The 15,537-nt window shown below is 48.0% G+C and overlaps 1 protein-coding gene across 1 annotated transcript in view; it reads right to left on the reverse strand.

The window, feature by feature from the left end:
- DDAH2 (DDAH family member 2, ADMA-independent) overlaps positions 1–15,537 on the reverse strand; it is a 141,293-nt gene that overhangs the window by 57,967 nt on the left and 67,789 nt on the right. The window contains exon 3 of the mRNA XM_086924657.1: positions 8,776–8,849. Coding sequence (XP_086780783.1) covers positions 8,776–8,849 — 74 coding nt within the window. The remainder of the gene's footprint in view (positions 1–8,775; positions 8,850–15,537) is intronic.

Here is a 15,537-nt window from a genome sequence, read left to right on the forward strand (position 1 = left end):
GAAGCTTCACGTGCGGTGCGTGGGCACGGGTGCCAACTTCTGTGGGCAATGCAGCGCTACAGCTGGCGCGGGCCTCGCGCACTCCTTCAGGTGCTTTAAATAGATATTTTTTATCATTTCTTCCATAACTTTTCTCGACTTAATGCCTTCTGAGTGAACCTGGCGACTGGAAAACCCATCGGAAGACGGCGCTGAGCTGCGTCTCGACATCACACAATAGTGTCTTTACACACATTCATACATGCCAACATTTCAGGAGAGCAAAGTGGGATATTTAAAAAAAAATCGGGAGAATGTGGCCTTGAATCGGGTTACTGGCATGTATGGGCTTTGGAATTGGCTGCTGCAGGATCGGACATTTGAAACGTAAATGCACGTTTTTTTCTTACCTTTCCGAAGCGTGGAGCGCAATGGCAGGCAGAGACAGGGCGATGCAAGTGTGCACGGCCTGGCAGGTTGTTGGCAGTGCATGCACCCCCCCCCCCCCAGTACTTCGCAGGTCTTTAAAAGACGATTCCCAAGTTAATGACGCTTTGTTGGTTTTTCACCCCTTCTAGAGCCCCTGCATCGCCACTCTTTGCTGGAAGAATTAGCACTGTACACAATACCAAGCCCTGTCAACTGAAACCCCCGAGGAATCGGGTTTTTGCTTGTAGGAATCGGGAGAGGGGAGACTACCCTTGAAATCGGTAGTCTCCCGCCTAAATCGGAAGGGTTGGCATGTCGGCACATTCCTGCACGTGAAAGCGTCTTCCGAAGAAAACACGCTTTGGTAAAGCCAATAGGTTTCCCCTATGCGAGATCTGTTGAGTTTGTCAATCTTTTTTTGTTGTACACTTAACAGCAGCGTGAGCACACACGACGGACAGCGAGAGGACAGTGGTAAGAAAAAAATCAGTATTTTTAAAGTGCAACCTACCCACCCTATGGGTCTCAAGGCACTGGCGGGCGTCGTGGAAATTAAGTGAGCTATTGCCCAGAGTCACATGGTGCTGAGCTGAGCTACTGCTGGAACCCGGGATCGAACCATGTATCCTGTGCTCCGAAGTCAGCTGCCCTGGCCGCCGCACCACACAGGGGAGTTGACTGTGGTGACCAATAAGAAACAAGGAATCCAGAGTGATGTGGTAGACAACCAGTTGTAAGAAATGGGCAGGCTCTAAGCCACTTAATTAACCCTCCCCTTCCACCAACAGATTTTGAAAGTGCTGAGCAGCCGAAACCTAAACAGGGGAACCAGCCTTCCACACGTGCCGTTTCCGCACAAGCGGAACCATGCTTACCCTAACCACGCATATGGGTTAACCACACATATGCGTGGTTAAGGCAGTACGCGGTCTAGATGCTGGGATTGGCGGGTTCAGGACAATGAGGGATCGGGAGAAGATGGGGGTGGTTTTTAAGGGTTGAGGGGTAATTTTTAGGCCTCGGGGTTGGGGTGGTTTTATAGGGCTCAGGGTGTTCGGGTTGTTTTCAGGGCTCGGGGGGAGGGGGTTGGGGGTGTTTCCATGATAATTTTTAGGGTTTAGGGGAGGGGTCGTGTTTAGGGCTCAGAGGGAGACAGGGTAGTTTTTAGGGCTGGGGGGAGGTCGGGTAGTGTTTAGAGCTCGGGATCTGTGTATTTCAGTGCTCACGTAGTTTTTAAGGCTCGGGGGAGGGGGGGCAGGGTAATTTCTAGGACTCGAGGGGGGTTGGGTAGTGTTTAGGGCTCGAGGGGGTTGGGTAGATGTTAAGACTGAGGGCGGGCGGGCTGGGGTGTGATCTTTACCATACTTCCCTTTACTAGTCATGCCTTTATCAGAGAATTGCGTGGTAAAGGCATGTGTTGTTTTATTTATTTATTTAAACTTATAAAGCGCGCAGCTACCCGCAGTGGGTTTCCCGGCGCTCAGGGATAGATTAAAGAAGAGGAAACTTGCATGCTGATCTTACTGATAGTAAGCTTCTATTTACTGCTGAAAGAGCCAAGTTTTAAGTCCCTTGCGGAAGCGAAAAAGATGGTTTTCTGTCTTCAGTGTCAAAGGGAGAATATTCCAAAATTTAGGACCCAGATGGGCAAAAGATCGGCCTCCCATTTTTGCTAGCCTAAATCTAGGAACGGAAAAATCAGTTCCCTGAAGATCTAAGAGTTCGGCTTGGCTTGTAGGCCTGGATGAGGCCCTGAAGATATTTAGGGGCTGAGCCTTGTTTGATTTAAAAAATGTGACAAAGGGCTTTGAATTTAATTCGGCTAGGGATTTTGAGCCAGTGAAGGTCACGAAGTGCTAGAGAGGCAGATGTTCTCCTGGGAACGTTGCGAAGTAACCGAGCGGCCGCATTTTGAACAACCTGGAGTTTTTTTTATGGTTGTCAGGTCGGCTCCAAGGTAAAGGACATTGCCATAATCCAGGCGGGAAACAACCAACGCCTGGACTACAGTTCTTTGTGTGGAGAAGGGCAACATCCACAGGATTTTTTGAAGCCATCTCAGGGTGGCGAAACAGATAGAGGCCACCTTCACAGCCTGCGGTCTCATTGTAAGTTTCTCATCGATGAGGAACCCGAGATTGCATACTACAGTGGCGGGCTGAGGGGTAGGTCCCATGTCATTTGGCCAATGGTGGGGGCCCCAGAGATCCTTACCCTTGCCTAGTATCACAACCTCGGTCTTGTCACCGTTCAATTTCAAGAAATTGTTCTTCATCCACTCGGAGACTCGAGTCAGACCTTCTTTTAAGGCAGAGGTATCGTTACAGTCTTTATTAGAAAGAGAGAAAATGATTTGTGTATCGTCGGCGTAGGAGTATAAGGCGAGACCGGCTTCCTCCACAATAGTGGCCAGGGGTCTTACATAAATATTAAATAATAAAGGACTGAGTATAGATCCTTGGTGAACGCCGTACGCCGATGGACAAATGATAGAGGAAGCAGAGGCAGAAAAAACCTGAAAAGTGCGACCACTCAAAAAAGAGGCTATCCAGGCTAGAGCAGCACCCTCCACACCCAGGGACCGAAGAGTCGCAAGGAGGATGGAATGAGACACAGTGTTGAATGCCGCGCTCAGATCAAGAAGAATGAGAGCGGATGTCTCTCCGCGATCGACACGGCCGCAGACTCGGTTACTCCTAGAAGTGTGGATTCGGTCGAGTGATGTGCTCTAAAGCCTGACTGGGACGGATGTAAAAATCCCGAGCTCTCAACAAGATGGGTTAGTTGTGTGTTAATGTGCCTTTCCAGGATCTTTGATAGAGTGGGAAGCAATGAAATTGGTCTGAAGTTCAATAAGTTGGCAGTATCGGCTCCAGCCTTTTTCTACAAGGGAACAATCATTGCATGCTTCCATTCCTGTGGGACATGTGACTCAGATAGTGAGGAATTAAGAAGTTGCTTTAACACACGGCGTGGGCCAGAATCAAGTTGTTTTAAAATTTTGGCCAGTAACGGATCCCGTGGGGAGCCAGATTTAATGCTATTCAGGCAAAAGGAGAAGGAAGCATCATCGAAGGGTGACCAATTTGTAAGTTTAGCCATTGTGGAAGGCAGATGATCTGGAGTCAGTGCTGGCTCAGGTAGCAGTGTATCATCGGATGTAGAGGGACTTAATGAGTCGTAGATACGTTCTACTTTAGATATAAAGAATTCTGCAATAGAATTGCATTGAGTCTCGTCTAGGGCAGGGGGGGGCCGGTGCCAAGTCTGCTCATGTTAATTTTTTCACAACAGAGAAAAGAGTGCGGAGACAATTTTGGGCGTTGGTAACCGTATTAGTAACATAGGCAGCTCTGGCCATTTTACATTGGTTGTGGTAGTCCCTGAGGGCTTCCTTATAGACCACTTTACGGGAAGCGAAGTAAGAACGTCTCCATTTCCTTTCAAAGGTCTTACATTTAGATCTCATGCGCTTTAGTTTTTCAGAAAATCAAGGTGCAGGAGGTCGGTGAAATGCAGAGTTCTTGGTTGTTAAAGGGAGGAGTTCATCGATGGCAGTGTTCAACCATTTAGCTACTTCAGTATTTAACACGGATGTGGACGTATCAGTGTTTGGAAGGGTGTCAATCAAATGCTTATTAAGATCGGTTATATCAAGCTTGCTCCACAGACGTATGAACACATCCTTACTGCCGTTATCACTAGTCAGAATTTTGATCCGAGGTAAGGCAAAATGTACGGCATAGTGATCCGACCATTCCAGGGGACGCGCAGAAGAAGAACATTCAAATAAGAGATTGGAAAGAACAGGGTCCAATAAATGCCCTGCAGAGTGTGTTGGCCCCGAACTGCGTAACAAATTGTTTAGAGCTTCTAGCTCGGATAAAAACAATTTACTAACACTACATTGATCAGCTTCCAAATGAAGGTTCAGGTCGCCAAGGATGGTAAAATTGGCCGCCTTCAAGGATAGAGGAGCAATGGTGTCTGCAAAGGACGTCGTCCAAGCATTCGAGTTTCCAGGGGGACGATAGATCAGAAGACCTGACAGAGTAAACTGGGGGCTGATTGCAAGTTTGAAATATCAAGCTTCACAACCGAGCAAAGGGAAGGCATCAAGGGTACATGTATAATTTGATTTAAAAATTATCGCGATACCACCTCCTTTGCCTATGTCTCTGTCCTTCCTGACCATTACGTAGCCATCGGGAATCGCCACAACAATGTCGGCCCGAGCTCTCATGAAGCCAAGTTTCCGTAAGGAACGCGGCATCTGGTTTTTCATCAGTAAAAAAGTCATAGATATTATTCTTGTGTTTCGGAAGTGATCTACAATTTATGCTCCAAAATTGCAGTTTAGTACAGGAGGAAAGAGATTTAAAACCCCTTGTTCTACCCCTAGGTTTACTCCGTTTATGTGATAGTTTCATTTGGTTACACATAGACATCCAGCCCATGGAGAAGCCGCAGTGAGTGCAGTTGAAATTATGAGTTGGCAATATGCATGTAGTGCACTGTGCAGAAGGAAGGTATCTGAGCCGTTTTAACTCCTCCCCAGTATAAATGGTAGTAATACCGTGGTGAACGGGGATCGTTGCGGCCGGAACAGGATCGGTAGCCCCTAGGCCCGTCCTGGCGTGGACGGGCGTAGACGGGCCTGACTCTGGCGCGACTCCGGCGCAGGTCCGGCGCAGGTCCGGCGCAGGTCCGCAGATCGCGTCCGCTGCACGGAGGCATGCCCTCCCTTTTATGCTGGCCAATCAAGAGCGTGCAAACGCTGCCCCTGTTCAGACGCATTAGTTGTTCGGGCAGCATTGCAGAGGCATGCATGGGTTTAGCCATGCATGCCTCAGTCATACAACTCCTAAAAAGTAATTCTTCCAACTTAATGCCTATACAGCAGGAATATGAATCTATACCAGATTTATGCTGCAAAGCACTTGTATTATGGTCACATATTGCAGCCTTTATCACGGACATTGGCTACGCCTTCGCTCTGAAGATTTTTATTAACCAGTTAACCGCAGCGTAAATTCCGCCACGGTGCGGGTGTACCCGTACGCAGGCGGGGCCGAATCGGCCAACGGACTTGCACAGCAACATGGAGGTAGTGCTCGCGACGGCCGTTGGCCGCGCACGCAGCAAACTGGTTAATTCGAAAATAATGTTTATTTACGCGTGTTTACGTTAGCATAACTAGACTGCAATTTTACATTCCTGGGCCTCAGTCTGATTGTACTGACATCTGAGGTCGGTGAACCAATACCATAAACTCGGCAATCTTAACAGCGGTTATTCACAGCATATAGAAATGGCAGGTATGTAGTATAGAGAACTATATAAAAACATGGTATTGACAAGATTATCTAGGCTTATTTCAATGGTGGCTGAAATACCAGGGGTTGTGGAACCAGCCAGGCTTGCGAATGTCAAGCAGGTGCATAACCCAGGGGGGGCCCGAGCTGCCGGGACCCCCTCAGCACAGTACTCAAGCCTGAGAGTTTCAGATTAAATCCGGAGTGAGGGCTCCTCCGTGTAACTTGTAGGGGGGCCCCCTCAACCTTTGTTACTCCAATGATGCCAAACACCCCTGCAGACACCTCTGCACCTCTTGAGGCAGGCCCAAGCCACACTGTGCTAAATAACTTCATGAACCCCAGCCTGCTGTTGCGTTACCAATTGTGGGTCAGTGTAGACTTCCACATACTAATAATAATCCATATTTGTAAAGCACAAACAAGTCACCCCTTAAGTTTCAAGGCGGTGGGGCCGTCGGGGAGATTGTGAGCTTTTGCCCAGAGTCACATGGTGCTGGGCTGAGCAGCCGTCAGCGCTGGGGGTCGAACCATGAGCTTCGGATTCAGCCGCTCTGGCTGCTGCGCCACACCTCTCCCATGATTAACAGGAGCAAACAAGCGGAGACAAACCAGTGCCAATGAGCCGTCATTGAGAGATGAGCGCTAAATCAGCACTAGGAAACTAACCTTTTAATCATATTACTGCAGTTGGCAGGTTTGCACTACTCTGAAATTAACCTTCTTTTGTACCGGAATGGAATATTCTAGACCAGTGATGTTTGACTTTTGATGGTGAGAATTTGGCATTACCGCTCTGATTGGTAGGCTGTGCGCTACTACGAAATTCACTGGTCTGCAGAGGTAACAAATTATATCATGAAGAAGGGCACTACATCACATCTTGTGACGTAAAATACACGGCCACGCAACATCACTACCATTATAACCGTCAATGTATCAAATGTTTTGCACAGGAAGTTTATGCAGCTTTTATCCTTCCAAAAAATACATTTATCAATACTTTCATGAAAATCTGTAATGCCCGCCTATAACGCCCTATCTTTGGCCTTATATTAATTATTCCCAGTTTCCGCAGTTAATAGACTAGTGCTTAATTTGTAAAACGATAAGTGCTAGGGCTTTCATCAGGAGGCCACCGCAACTTGCACCACACATTGCCTGGGTCAGCAATGCCAATGACAGTAACAACACAACTACTAACCATCACACTGGCAATTCAGACTATTCCAGGCCTCCAAAGCTATAAGAAGGGCTTGGGCAGCAAGCAATTGTCATTTTTAATGTATATTGAAATAATAATGAAGTGTTGTTGTGGTCATCTCTAAATTAGCCAGCCAGTGCCACCATGTGGCAGACTGTGATAAGCGCCGGTGCCGAGCACCAGAAAAAAACCGTCTCAAATTAAGCACTGAACAGAACTGATGCATGGATAGAGGTTGGGAGTGTCACTTAGGGATAATGTATTTTGTCCATAATTGTACAATGTTATTGAACTGGACGGTTCTGTTGCTAGTAGTTACCCCTTCCCTGCGGGGGTAATTCCCCCACAGTGCGGGGGTGAGCACGGTGCTTTTGATGAGACCAGCTCGTCATGAGTCAAGGTGGAGCTGTGGTCATGACGAGCTGGTCTCGTCACGACTCCGCCTACTGATTAATTCGCCCGCACAGGCGGGGAATCAATCGCGCGAGGGCGGAGCGACACAGTTATGACGAGACCAGCTCGTCATGAGCACAGCTCCACCATGACTCATGACTCGCTGTTCTCGTCATGAGCACTGAAGAGGTTAAACCATGCGCATCGCAATTGTGAGCCTTAACGCAATATAGTAATCAGATTACAAATAACTCACTCAAGTGTCCGAGTAAAACAGTGAAAGAGTTCTAAGACACCGTGGGTGCAAGTCCCATATCTTCTTCGCAAACCTGTACAAACAAGCATTTTAAAAGCCAATAATAGGCCTCACCGTTGTGACCTATTGGCTTTGCTATTGGCTTTTATCCAAGCTGCTGTGCAGGTTGGCTACAAACAGAAAAGTGAAGCGGCCAAATGCATAGTTTTGCAGTCATCCCACCACGCATGCGCGCACCTCCACATGAAACAGGCACTTATTTCCTATTTTTGTTACCGATCTAAGTTGGATCGGTAACTAAAATGAAAATAAAACTTGCTAATTATTTCTTTTTTTTAAACTTGTGGGTGGGGCAGAAGCAACATGGGGAAGAGTGTAGGATGTCAAAGAAACACAGAGAAGGGCGGTGGGCAAATGCCGAAGTAACACAGGAGGAAATATGAAAGCAACAGCATGGGGAGGGCTGGAGGGTATAGAAAGCAACAGAGTGGCGGAGGCCGGGAGTGAAAACAACACAGGAGTTGGGAGGGAAGCAACACAGAGGGCCGCTGGAGGGGGAGGCAGTATGGAGAAGCACATGGCTAAGAGCAAGAGAGAGGGGGAGGGGAGAAGCATTTGGGCAACAGAAAGCCACACTGAATTCAAGGGGGGGGGGGAGATGTACACAAGAGAGAAAAGATTAAAAACACATGCACTTTAAAAAAGGACTTCACACAAAAGAAAAAAAAGTGTTGCATGAAAAACAAGCAGCGCTGCCTGGCAAAAAAGGATTGTAAAGAAGCAATGCTCCATGGGAGGGACAAACACTAGATTGACAAGCTTTGACACCAATAAGCAATATGCAAATGACAGTAACGAGGAAATTCAGCCAATGGTAAGAAATGTTTCAGGCTCCAAGATCCTCTTATGTTTTTGGTAAACCACAGTGACAGAGCAAGATTGGTTAAGTAGGCTCGACCTAAAAGTCCCCATGTATTAAAAACAGAAGAAAGTATGACTGCTTCAAAAACTGAACAGTGGGAAACCGTAGCGAGAGGAGGGGAGGATGGGGACTTCCGGCCTCCTACGTACTGTGAAGGAGTCATACCCAGAGCACACCACCAAGTACAAGTACTTTTAAACACAATGTGGAGGTGGGGTTAGTACATAAAATTCTGTACAGAGCCCGCCAAGTCAGAAGGTTACCTGTCACCACTTACCCTGAACGCGTCGGCCACAGCCTCAGCCCCTCGGTGATTGGTCCATTTGGAGATTCCAACGAAGAACTCTCGACCTAGGGGAAGACACAGAGACTATGAGAAAGGATGGACATGGAGGTAAGTACCAGAGGGAGGAGACGTGAACTGAAGCCCAGGAGCGGGAGGAGACCTCCTGGAAGAGGGAATGCAACAGCAGGACCAAGAAGACGGGCCTCAGAGTTACTAAAGAGAGGGCGGTGACCAGAGACCGATGAGAAAAAAGGACAAAGAGAGGATCGAAGAGATGAGAAAGGAGGACCAGGACTAACTGGAAAGAGGAGATGAGACATAAAGACTGGGGAGTGGAAGGGCTGGAGAGGGTAGGGAAGGACTGGTAACAGAAGATGGGAACAGAGAATCTGCAAAAAAAACTAAAGCTGGAGAGGGAGACCATAGAGGGAGTGGCGGGACAGGAGTGTAGTCAGGAGAAGGGCATGTGGCTCCATTTTTTTTTAAATTGTTTTTTATTTTGTAATAACACAGCAATTAGGACAGTTCTGCATAGGCTTGTTACATCAGGTATAGAAACACAATAGCAAGCCTTTCGCAATTACATTAAATTTAAAATCACCGGTATTAAACATGACATTGTGAACACAACGTTTCATCAGCCATATATCCAAGTAGTTATCATTAGTCTAGCTCCTCATTGTCCCCATCGGTGCTTGGTGGTTCGAAGATGTTACCCCTGAACGTGTTCCACTCACCCCATATCTTACCCCGTGTGCTTGGGCAACCACGATGAATATATACAGCCTTCTCCACTACCATTGCCCCATCCATATCTTTACACCAGCTATTTAATGTCGGTGACACTGCAGAGCCCCAAAGCCTGGCAACATTGCGTTTTGCCATCAGCATGCCCAACATCACCCAGTCCTGCTGCCGGTGGTTCAAGTCATTTGGCTCCCATACATTTAGTAAGCATCGCCCAGGCTCCGGCAGCAGGGAGATGCCTATTGTTTGAGAAATTGTGCGCATCACTGCTGTCCAGTACATTGATATGAACCTACACTCCCAGATAGTGTGGTAAAACGTCCCCTCTTCCACGCAGTTACGTAAGCAGAATTTATGCACAGCTCTTCCTATCTTGTGTAGGAGTGGTCTGGTATAGTACGTACGATGCAATATTTTGAGTTGGATCAATTTTAGTCTAGAGGGGATCGCCGCTTCACGTGGAGATGCAAGGGCCTCCTGCCATTCAGAGTCATCAAGTGGGCCCACCTCCTCAGACCAGTGTTGTTTCAGGGTGGTTGTAGCGTCCGGGAGGTTATTAACTAGCTTTCTGTATGTAAGGGGAAGTGGCCCTTTCCTGCATGTGTTCGGTCAAAAGCCTATCCTCGAGAGGAGTGGATTCCTCAAGGATGGTGCCGGCTGGTAGAGCCGATTGTAGCGCATGTTTAACTTGAAGGTATCTAAATATCTCTGTTTGTGACATTTCATATTGTGTTTGTAGATGGGCGAAGTCTACCACCCTACACTTCTTTCATAAATCTCCTACCACTGAAATACCAATGTTGTTACAGGCCTGGAATCCCTTACTATTTCTGAGGAAACCCAGCCTGCTTGAATCCCACAGTGGTGTCATTTGGGTGATAGTTCTCAAGCATTTGAGTCGTCTGTTGGCTCGGTACCAAAGCTGCACTGAGTGCTGCGTTGGGCCTATCAAGTCTGAAGGTGGACAGGGGCTGTATAGATTTCCCAGCAGTCCCCTGCCTTCCAAGGATTGTCTATCAGCATGATACGTAGGTTCAGTTTGCGGGGCGTGTAACCATAAATTGATCTGCTTAAGATGTGCCGCCCAGTAGGAGAGCTCTACATTTGGAAGTGCAATCCCCCCATCATACCAACTCCTAGTCAATTTATCTTGTGCTATTCGGGGCGGCCCTCCACCCCACAGCAGGAGGGATACTGAGGACGCGATCGTTTTAAAGTACTGTGTAGGGACCAAGGAAGGAGTATTTTCAAGAACGTAAAGGAAGCGGGGGAGAGCCATCATTTTATACAATGCTGCATTTCCTAGAAGCGTGAGAGGAAGAGTCTGCCATACCTTCACGTCACGTTTGAAACGGTCCAATAGGGGGCTGAGATTTAGATTGTAGAGTTCATCGGGGTCTGGTGTTATGTAGATACCTATGCTGCATTTCCTAGAAGCGTGAGAGGAAGAGTCTGCCATACCTTCACGTCACGTTTGAAACGGTCCAATAGGGGGCTGAGATTTAGATTGTAGAGTTCATCGGGGTCTGGTGTTATGTAGATACCTATGCTGCATTTCCTAGAAGCGTGAGAGAAAGAGTCTGCCATACCTTCACGTCACGTTTGAAACGGTCCAATAGGGGGCTGAGATTTAGATTGTAGAGTTCATCGGGGTCTGGTGTTATGTAGATACCTATGCTGCATTTCCTAGAAGCGTGAGAGGAAGAGTCTGCCATACCTTCACGTCACGTTTGAAACGGTCCAATAGGGGGCTGAGATTTAGATTGTAGAGTTCATCGGGGTCTGGTGTTATGTAGATACCTAGGTATTTGAATGCAGCTGTGGTAGCCCTTAAAGGGCAGGTCAAAGGTAGAGTAGGCGGCAGACCAGAAAGGATAAACAGGATGGATTTAGTCCAGTTAATCTTGTATCCTGATACTCTACCGAACTTTTCACACACATTCAGTAGTTCAAGAATTGATTTTTTCGGGGAGGTGAGATACAGAAGGATATCGTCCGCATATAGGGATATACGATCCTCCCATATGTCAGTCCACCGGAGCCCCTTGATGGAGGGTTCCCATCTGATCCAGATCGCAAGTGGTTCCAGAATCATTGCGAATAGCAATGGAGACAGTGGGCATCCCTGTCTCGTGCCTCGGCCAAGTGGGAAATCTCGTGAAATGTGTCCATTTGCGACAACATGCGCTAGTGGCTTAGTGTACAGCAAGCTAACCCAGGCGCAAAATTTGGGACCAAATCCCATATGTTGGAGCACTGCAAACAAGTAGGGCCATTCAACTGTGTCGAACGCCATAGTGGCGTCTAGAGAGAGGATGACAGCAGGGTCTTTGAGATAGGGGGCACGTGCAAGGACCACATGAAGCCGTCGGAGATTTAGGGCCATGCTCCGATGTGGCATGAAGCCAAATTGGTCCGGGTGCACTAATGTCGCCAGGTGAGGAGTGAGTCGCAATACTAGTAATTTAGCGAGGATCTTAGGCTCCGCGTTAATGAGTGAGATCGGACGGTATGAGGCACAGTCCATCTCAGGTCTGCCAGGTTTGTGGATCGCAACAATCGTGGCTAGTCTTTGATCTCGTGGCAGCTCACCTAATTCCAGACTGTCGGAGATCATACTAAGGAAGAAGGGGGCTGTCGATTGTATCAGTCTCTTGTGCATTTCAACTGGAAGCCCATTCGGCCCCAGTGCTTTGCCAGACGGTAAGGCATAGGTAGCTGTCTGCACTTCATCGGTGGTGATGTCGGCCTCTAAGAGGAGCGCTGCCTCCGGGGAGAGCTTTGGTATTGATAGATCCTTAATATATTCATATGCCTCAGCAGTTGAATAGGCTGCCTGGGGAGCATAGATTTGTTCATAGTGGTCAGCTAGGAGATTGACTATGCCATCTGGGTCGGAAACCAGGGAGCCTGTAGGAGAGGTTAGTTGTGGAATGACTTTATGTGCTCTCTCTTTCCGATCTAGCCAGGCCAGCATTTTCCCAGCCTTATCTCCCAGTTCATAGACCCTGTGTCTAGTGGCTTGTATCTTGGTCAGTGCTATTTCTCTCTGGTGGGCCAAAAGTTCCGTTTGTTTTAGGCGAACTGCACGGGCAGTTCCCGGAGATGGGTGGACCTCCTGCTCTTCAATGGTAACGGTAAGTTTATTTATTTATTTAACGATTTGTAGAGCGCCTGGTGACCCGGAGGCATCCCCGCGCTGTAAAGACTTGCGATGACCAGGGGAGGAAAGGAGGTCCTATTTGGGGAAGAGGAGAGTTTTCAGATTTTTGCGGAAACGAAGGTGGCATGGTTCCAGCCGCAAGCAGCGTGGGAGCGAGTTCCAACCTGAGGACGCTTTTACTGCGAAGCGTCAACCGCCAGTGTGCACCTTCCTGAATCTTGGGACGTTGGCCAGGCGCTCATTGTCCAAGCGCAGGAGTCTGGGTGCTTTATAAGGGGTGACCATGTCTCTCAGGATCGAAGGGCCCAGACCGTTGAGGAGTTTGTGTGCGGTACACATAGCCTTAAACTCTATCCTCTGTCACACTGGAAGCCAGTGTAGGGCCTTGAGCGCTGTCCAGTTCCGCCTGACGCTCCCGTTTGTGTCCCAGAATGGATGCCATAGCTTGTCCCCGGCGGAACACTTTATACGCCTCCCAGAGCGTAATGGGTGAGTCCACCGAGCCATGGTTTTCTTGGAAGAATTGTTTAGTGGTACGTGCGAGGGTTGACTGAATGGGTGGAATCTGGAGGAAGCTAGCATGTACCGGGAACATGCGCCTTCAGCAGACCTGAGGATTGGTGTATTTAAGCATTTTTGGGGAGTGATTTGATATGCCTCTGGGGTGGATAGTGACCTCCTCTATACCCTGCAGTGCGTCTGTTGACACCAGGAAATAATCGACACGCGTGAGAGATTTATGTACTGCTGAGTAGAAGGTGTACCATGTCTCATTCGGGTGCTTGAATCTCCAGCTGTCTGTAAGCCCGAGGGCATCTGTGAGACCGGGAAGACGTCGCCCACTCTGAGTTTCAGGCCTAGTAGGGAATCTGTCCTGTAAGCCATCTATTATGTAATTGAAGTCGCCCCCCATTAGGAGTGTCGCCTCTGGGAGTGTCAATAGAAACGTTGTAAGAGCTGAATGGGATTGTGTATGGAGTGCAGGCGGTATGTATACAGAGACCAAATTGAATAATCTTCCTTCCCAGCGACAGGTCAGCGCCGCGAAGCGGCCCTGTTCGTCAACTTGTGTTTGCTGCACCGCCAATGGGAAGTTTTTCCTAATAAGAATCCCCGTACCCCTGGAGCCCGAGGAGAAATCTGCATGGGCCACCATCTGGTAACCCCATCTATCCATAGCTCGAACCGCAGACCCAACCAGGTGCGTCTCTTGCAAGAAGACCACTGCAGGGCCACAGCGTTTCAGGTATTGCAGTACTAGGCCTCTTTTCACTTTATCTCCCAGGCCCCTGACATTCCAGGTGAGAAGGGGGAGAGTTGTCCGATGAGCCTGCGGCTCATGCAAAGCAGCTTCAGCCATTATCTATAGTAAGGTACATCATGCAGGTGACCCGCCAATTATTGTGTGCAGTGAGGTGGATCGAGAATCTAGAGTTGCGTGTGGCCCATAGTGCCAAAGTGCCGTCCCATATTGCTGTCAGAACCAGAGTGAGTCGAACAAACAAACAAGAAACAGTCGTATACATAACAAAAGCTGTAGCATAAGTTACCTTCCCATCCCGCGTCCCACCCCACTCCCTGCCTCCCTGCCAGGCGAACCTAGAACTGCCCGCCACCCAAACTTTGCAGAGCGCTTTATTGTCCCTCCCAGAACTGCAATACTTGTGTGTCGGGGGAGAGTCCTTTGAGGCAGCAGCCTTTTGGAGTCCATTTTTAATGGTGTCTGGATACCCCACAAGTACGAGGAGCTGAACCCCATTTTAATTATTAGGTGGCTGTTGAGACAGAGCTCTTTAGAGATGTAGTTGTTGTGGGTTCCCTTATAGGCTCACTTAGTTCTCCCTTATTTTAACCTAACTGCACGCTGTAGACTGCATTGCTTTGCATACATTACACACAGCATCTTGTTTTTATCCCACAATATTATTTTTGAAATGCACTGCACATGTTTTAATTATTCAGTTCTTCTTTCTGGGACTCAGTGTGAACATTTCGTTCAAGTCTGAACAGTTTTCTGTGATCAGTTAGCAACATAGCGCCGGGACACCTTCGTCGGAGGTAGCCGCGCGCCTTATAAGCTGCATTAATGATAATAATAATATCTTGGCATTTAGACAGAGGATCATCTGCTGTTTTCCAGTGAGATACCTCTTATATACACTGAGAATTGCCTTTTGAAAACAAAGTGGAGAATTCTTGCAGAGAAAAAGGTCCCGAGACAGACGCGCTAGCTTCCGCAACATGAGATGCAGACTACCTAACCACAAATGTCAGGTTTGGGGGCCGGTTCTAACCCCAGAGATCTCGGATAGATCATGGAGCCCACGCAGTGAGGATAGGCTAGGGCAGATCTATCATTCGCCGTGGTAGAGCTTTTCATTGTATTCAGTTTACTTGTAATGCTGATTACTTTGCTAGCTTGCATATGTTCTGTAATTGAAGGACAGTTGCTTCATAATACAGCACAAAAGTTTTAATAAATATTGTAAACTTTCCTCGTGTCTTTCTTTTGTTTATTGTGGACACGATTGAGTGAGAAAAAGAAAGGTGGCTATCCATTTCTACGGTCCCCCCTAGGGGCTAAAGTGTTGTGTTCTTGGCTGCCTATTTACCTGTTACTCTGTGAAGGTTAGGAGGGCAGGTGAGGCAGGGAGGAATTCTCCTCTCCCTTACCTATTAATTCTTATAGTGATTTAATGCATTGCCCATAATCAGAAATGTATGTTCTGCCAACATTAACCCCTTTAGTGCTGCGCGAATTCCTCTGCGGTGCTGAAGGTTCTAAAGAACCTATGGACTCATGACGGAACGGTTACGTCATGAGCACAGGCCAACCGACACTC

The sequence above is a fragment of the Lissotriton vulgaris genome, chromosome 5, assembly GCF_964263255.1.
Source record: "Lissotriton vulgaris chromosome 5, aLisVul1.2, whole genome shotgun sequence".
Taxonomy (NCBI): Eukaryota; Metazoa; Chordata; class Amphibia; order Caudata; family Salamandridae; genus Lissotriton; species Lissotriton vulgaris.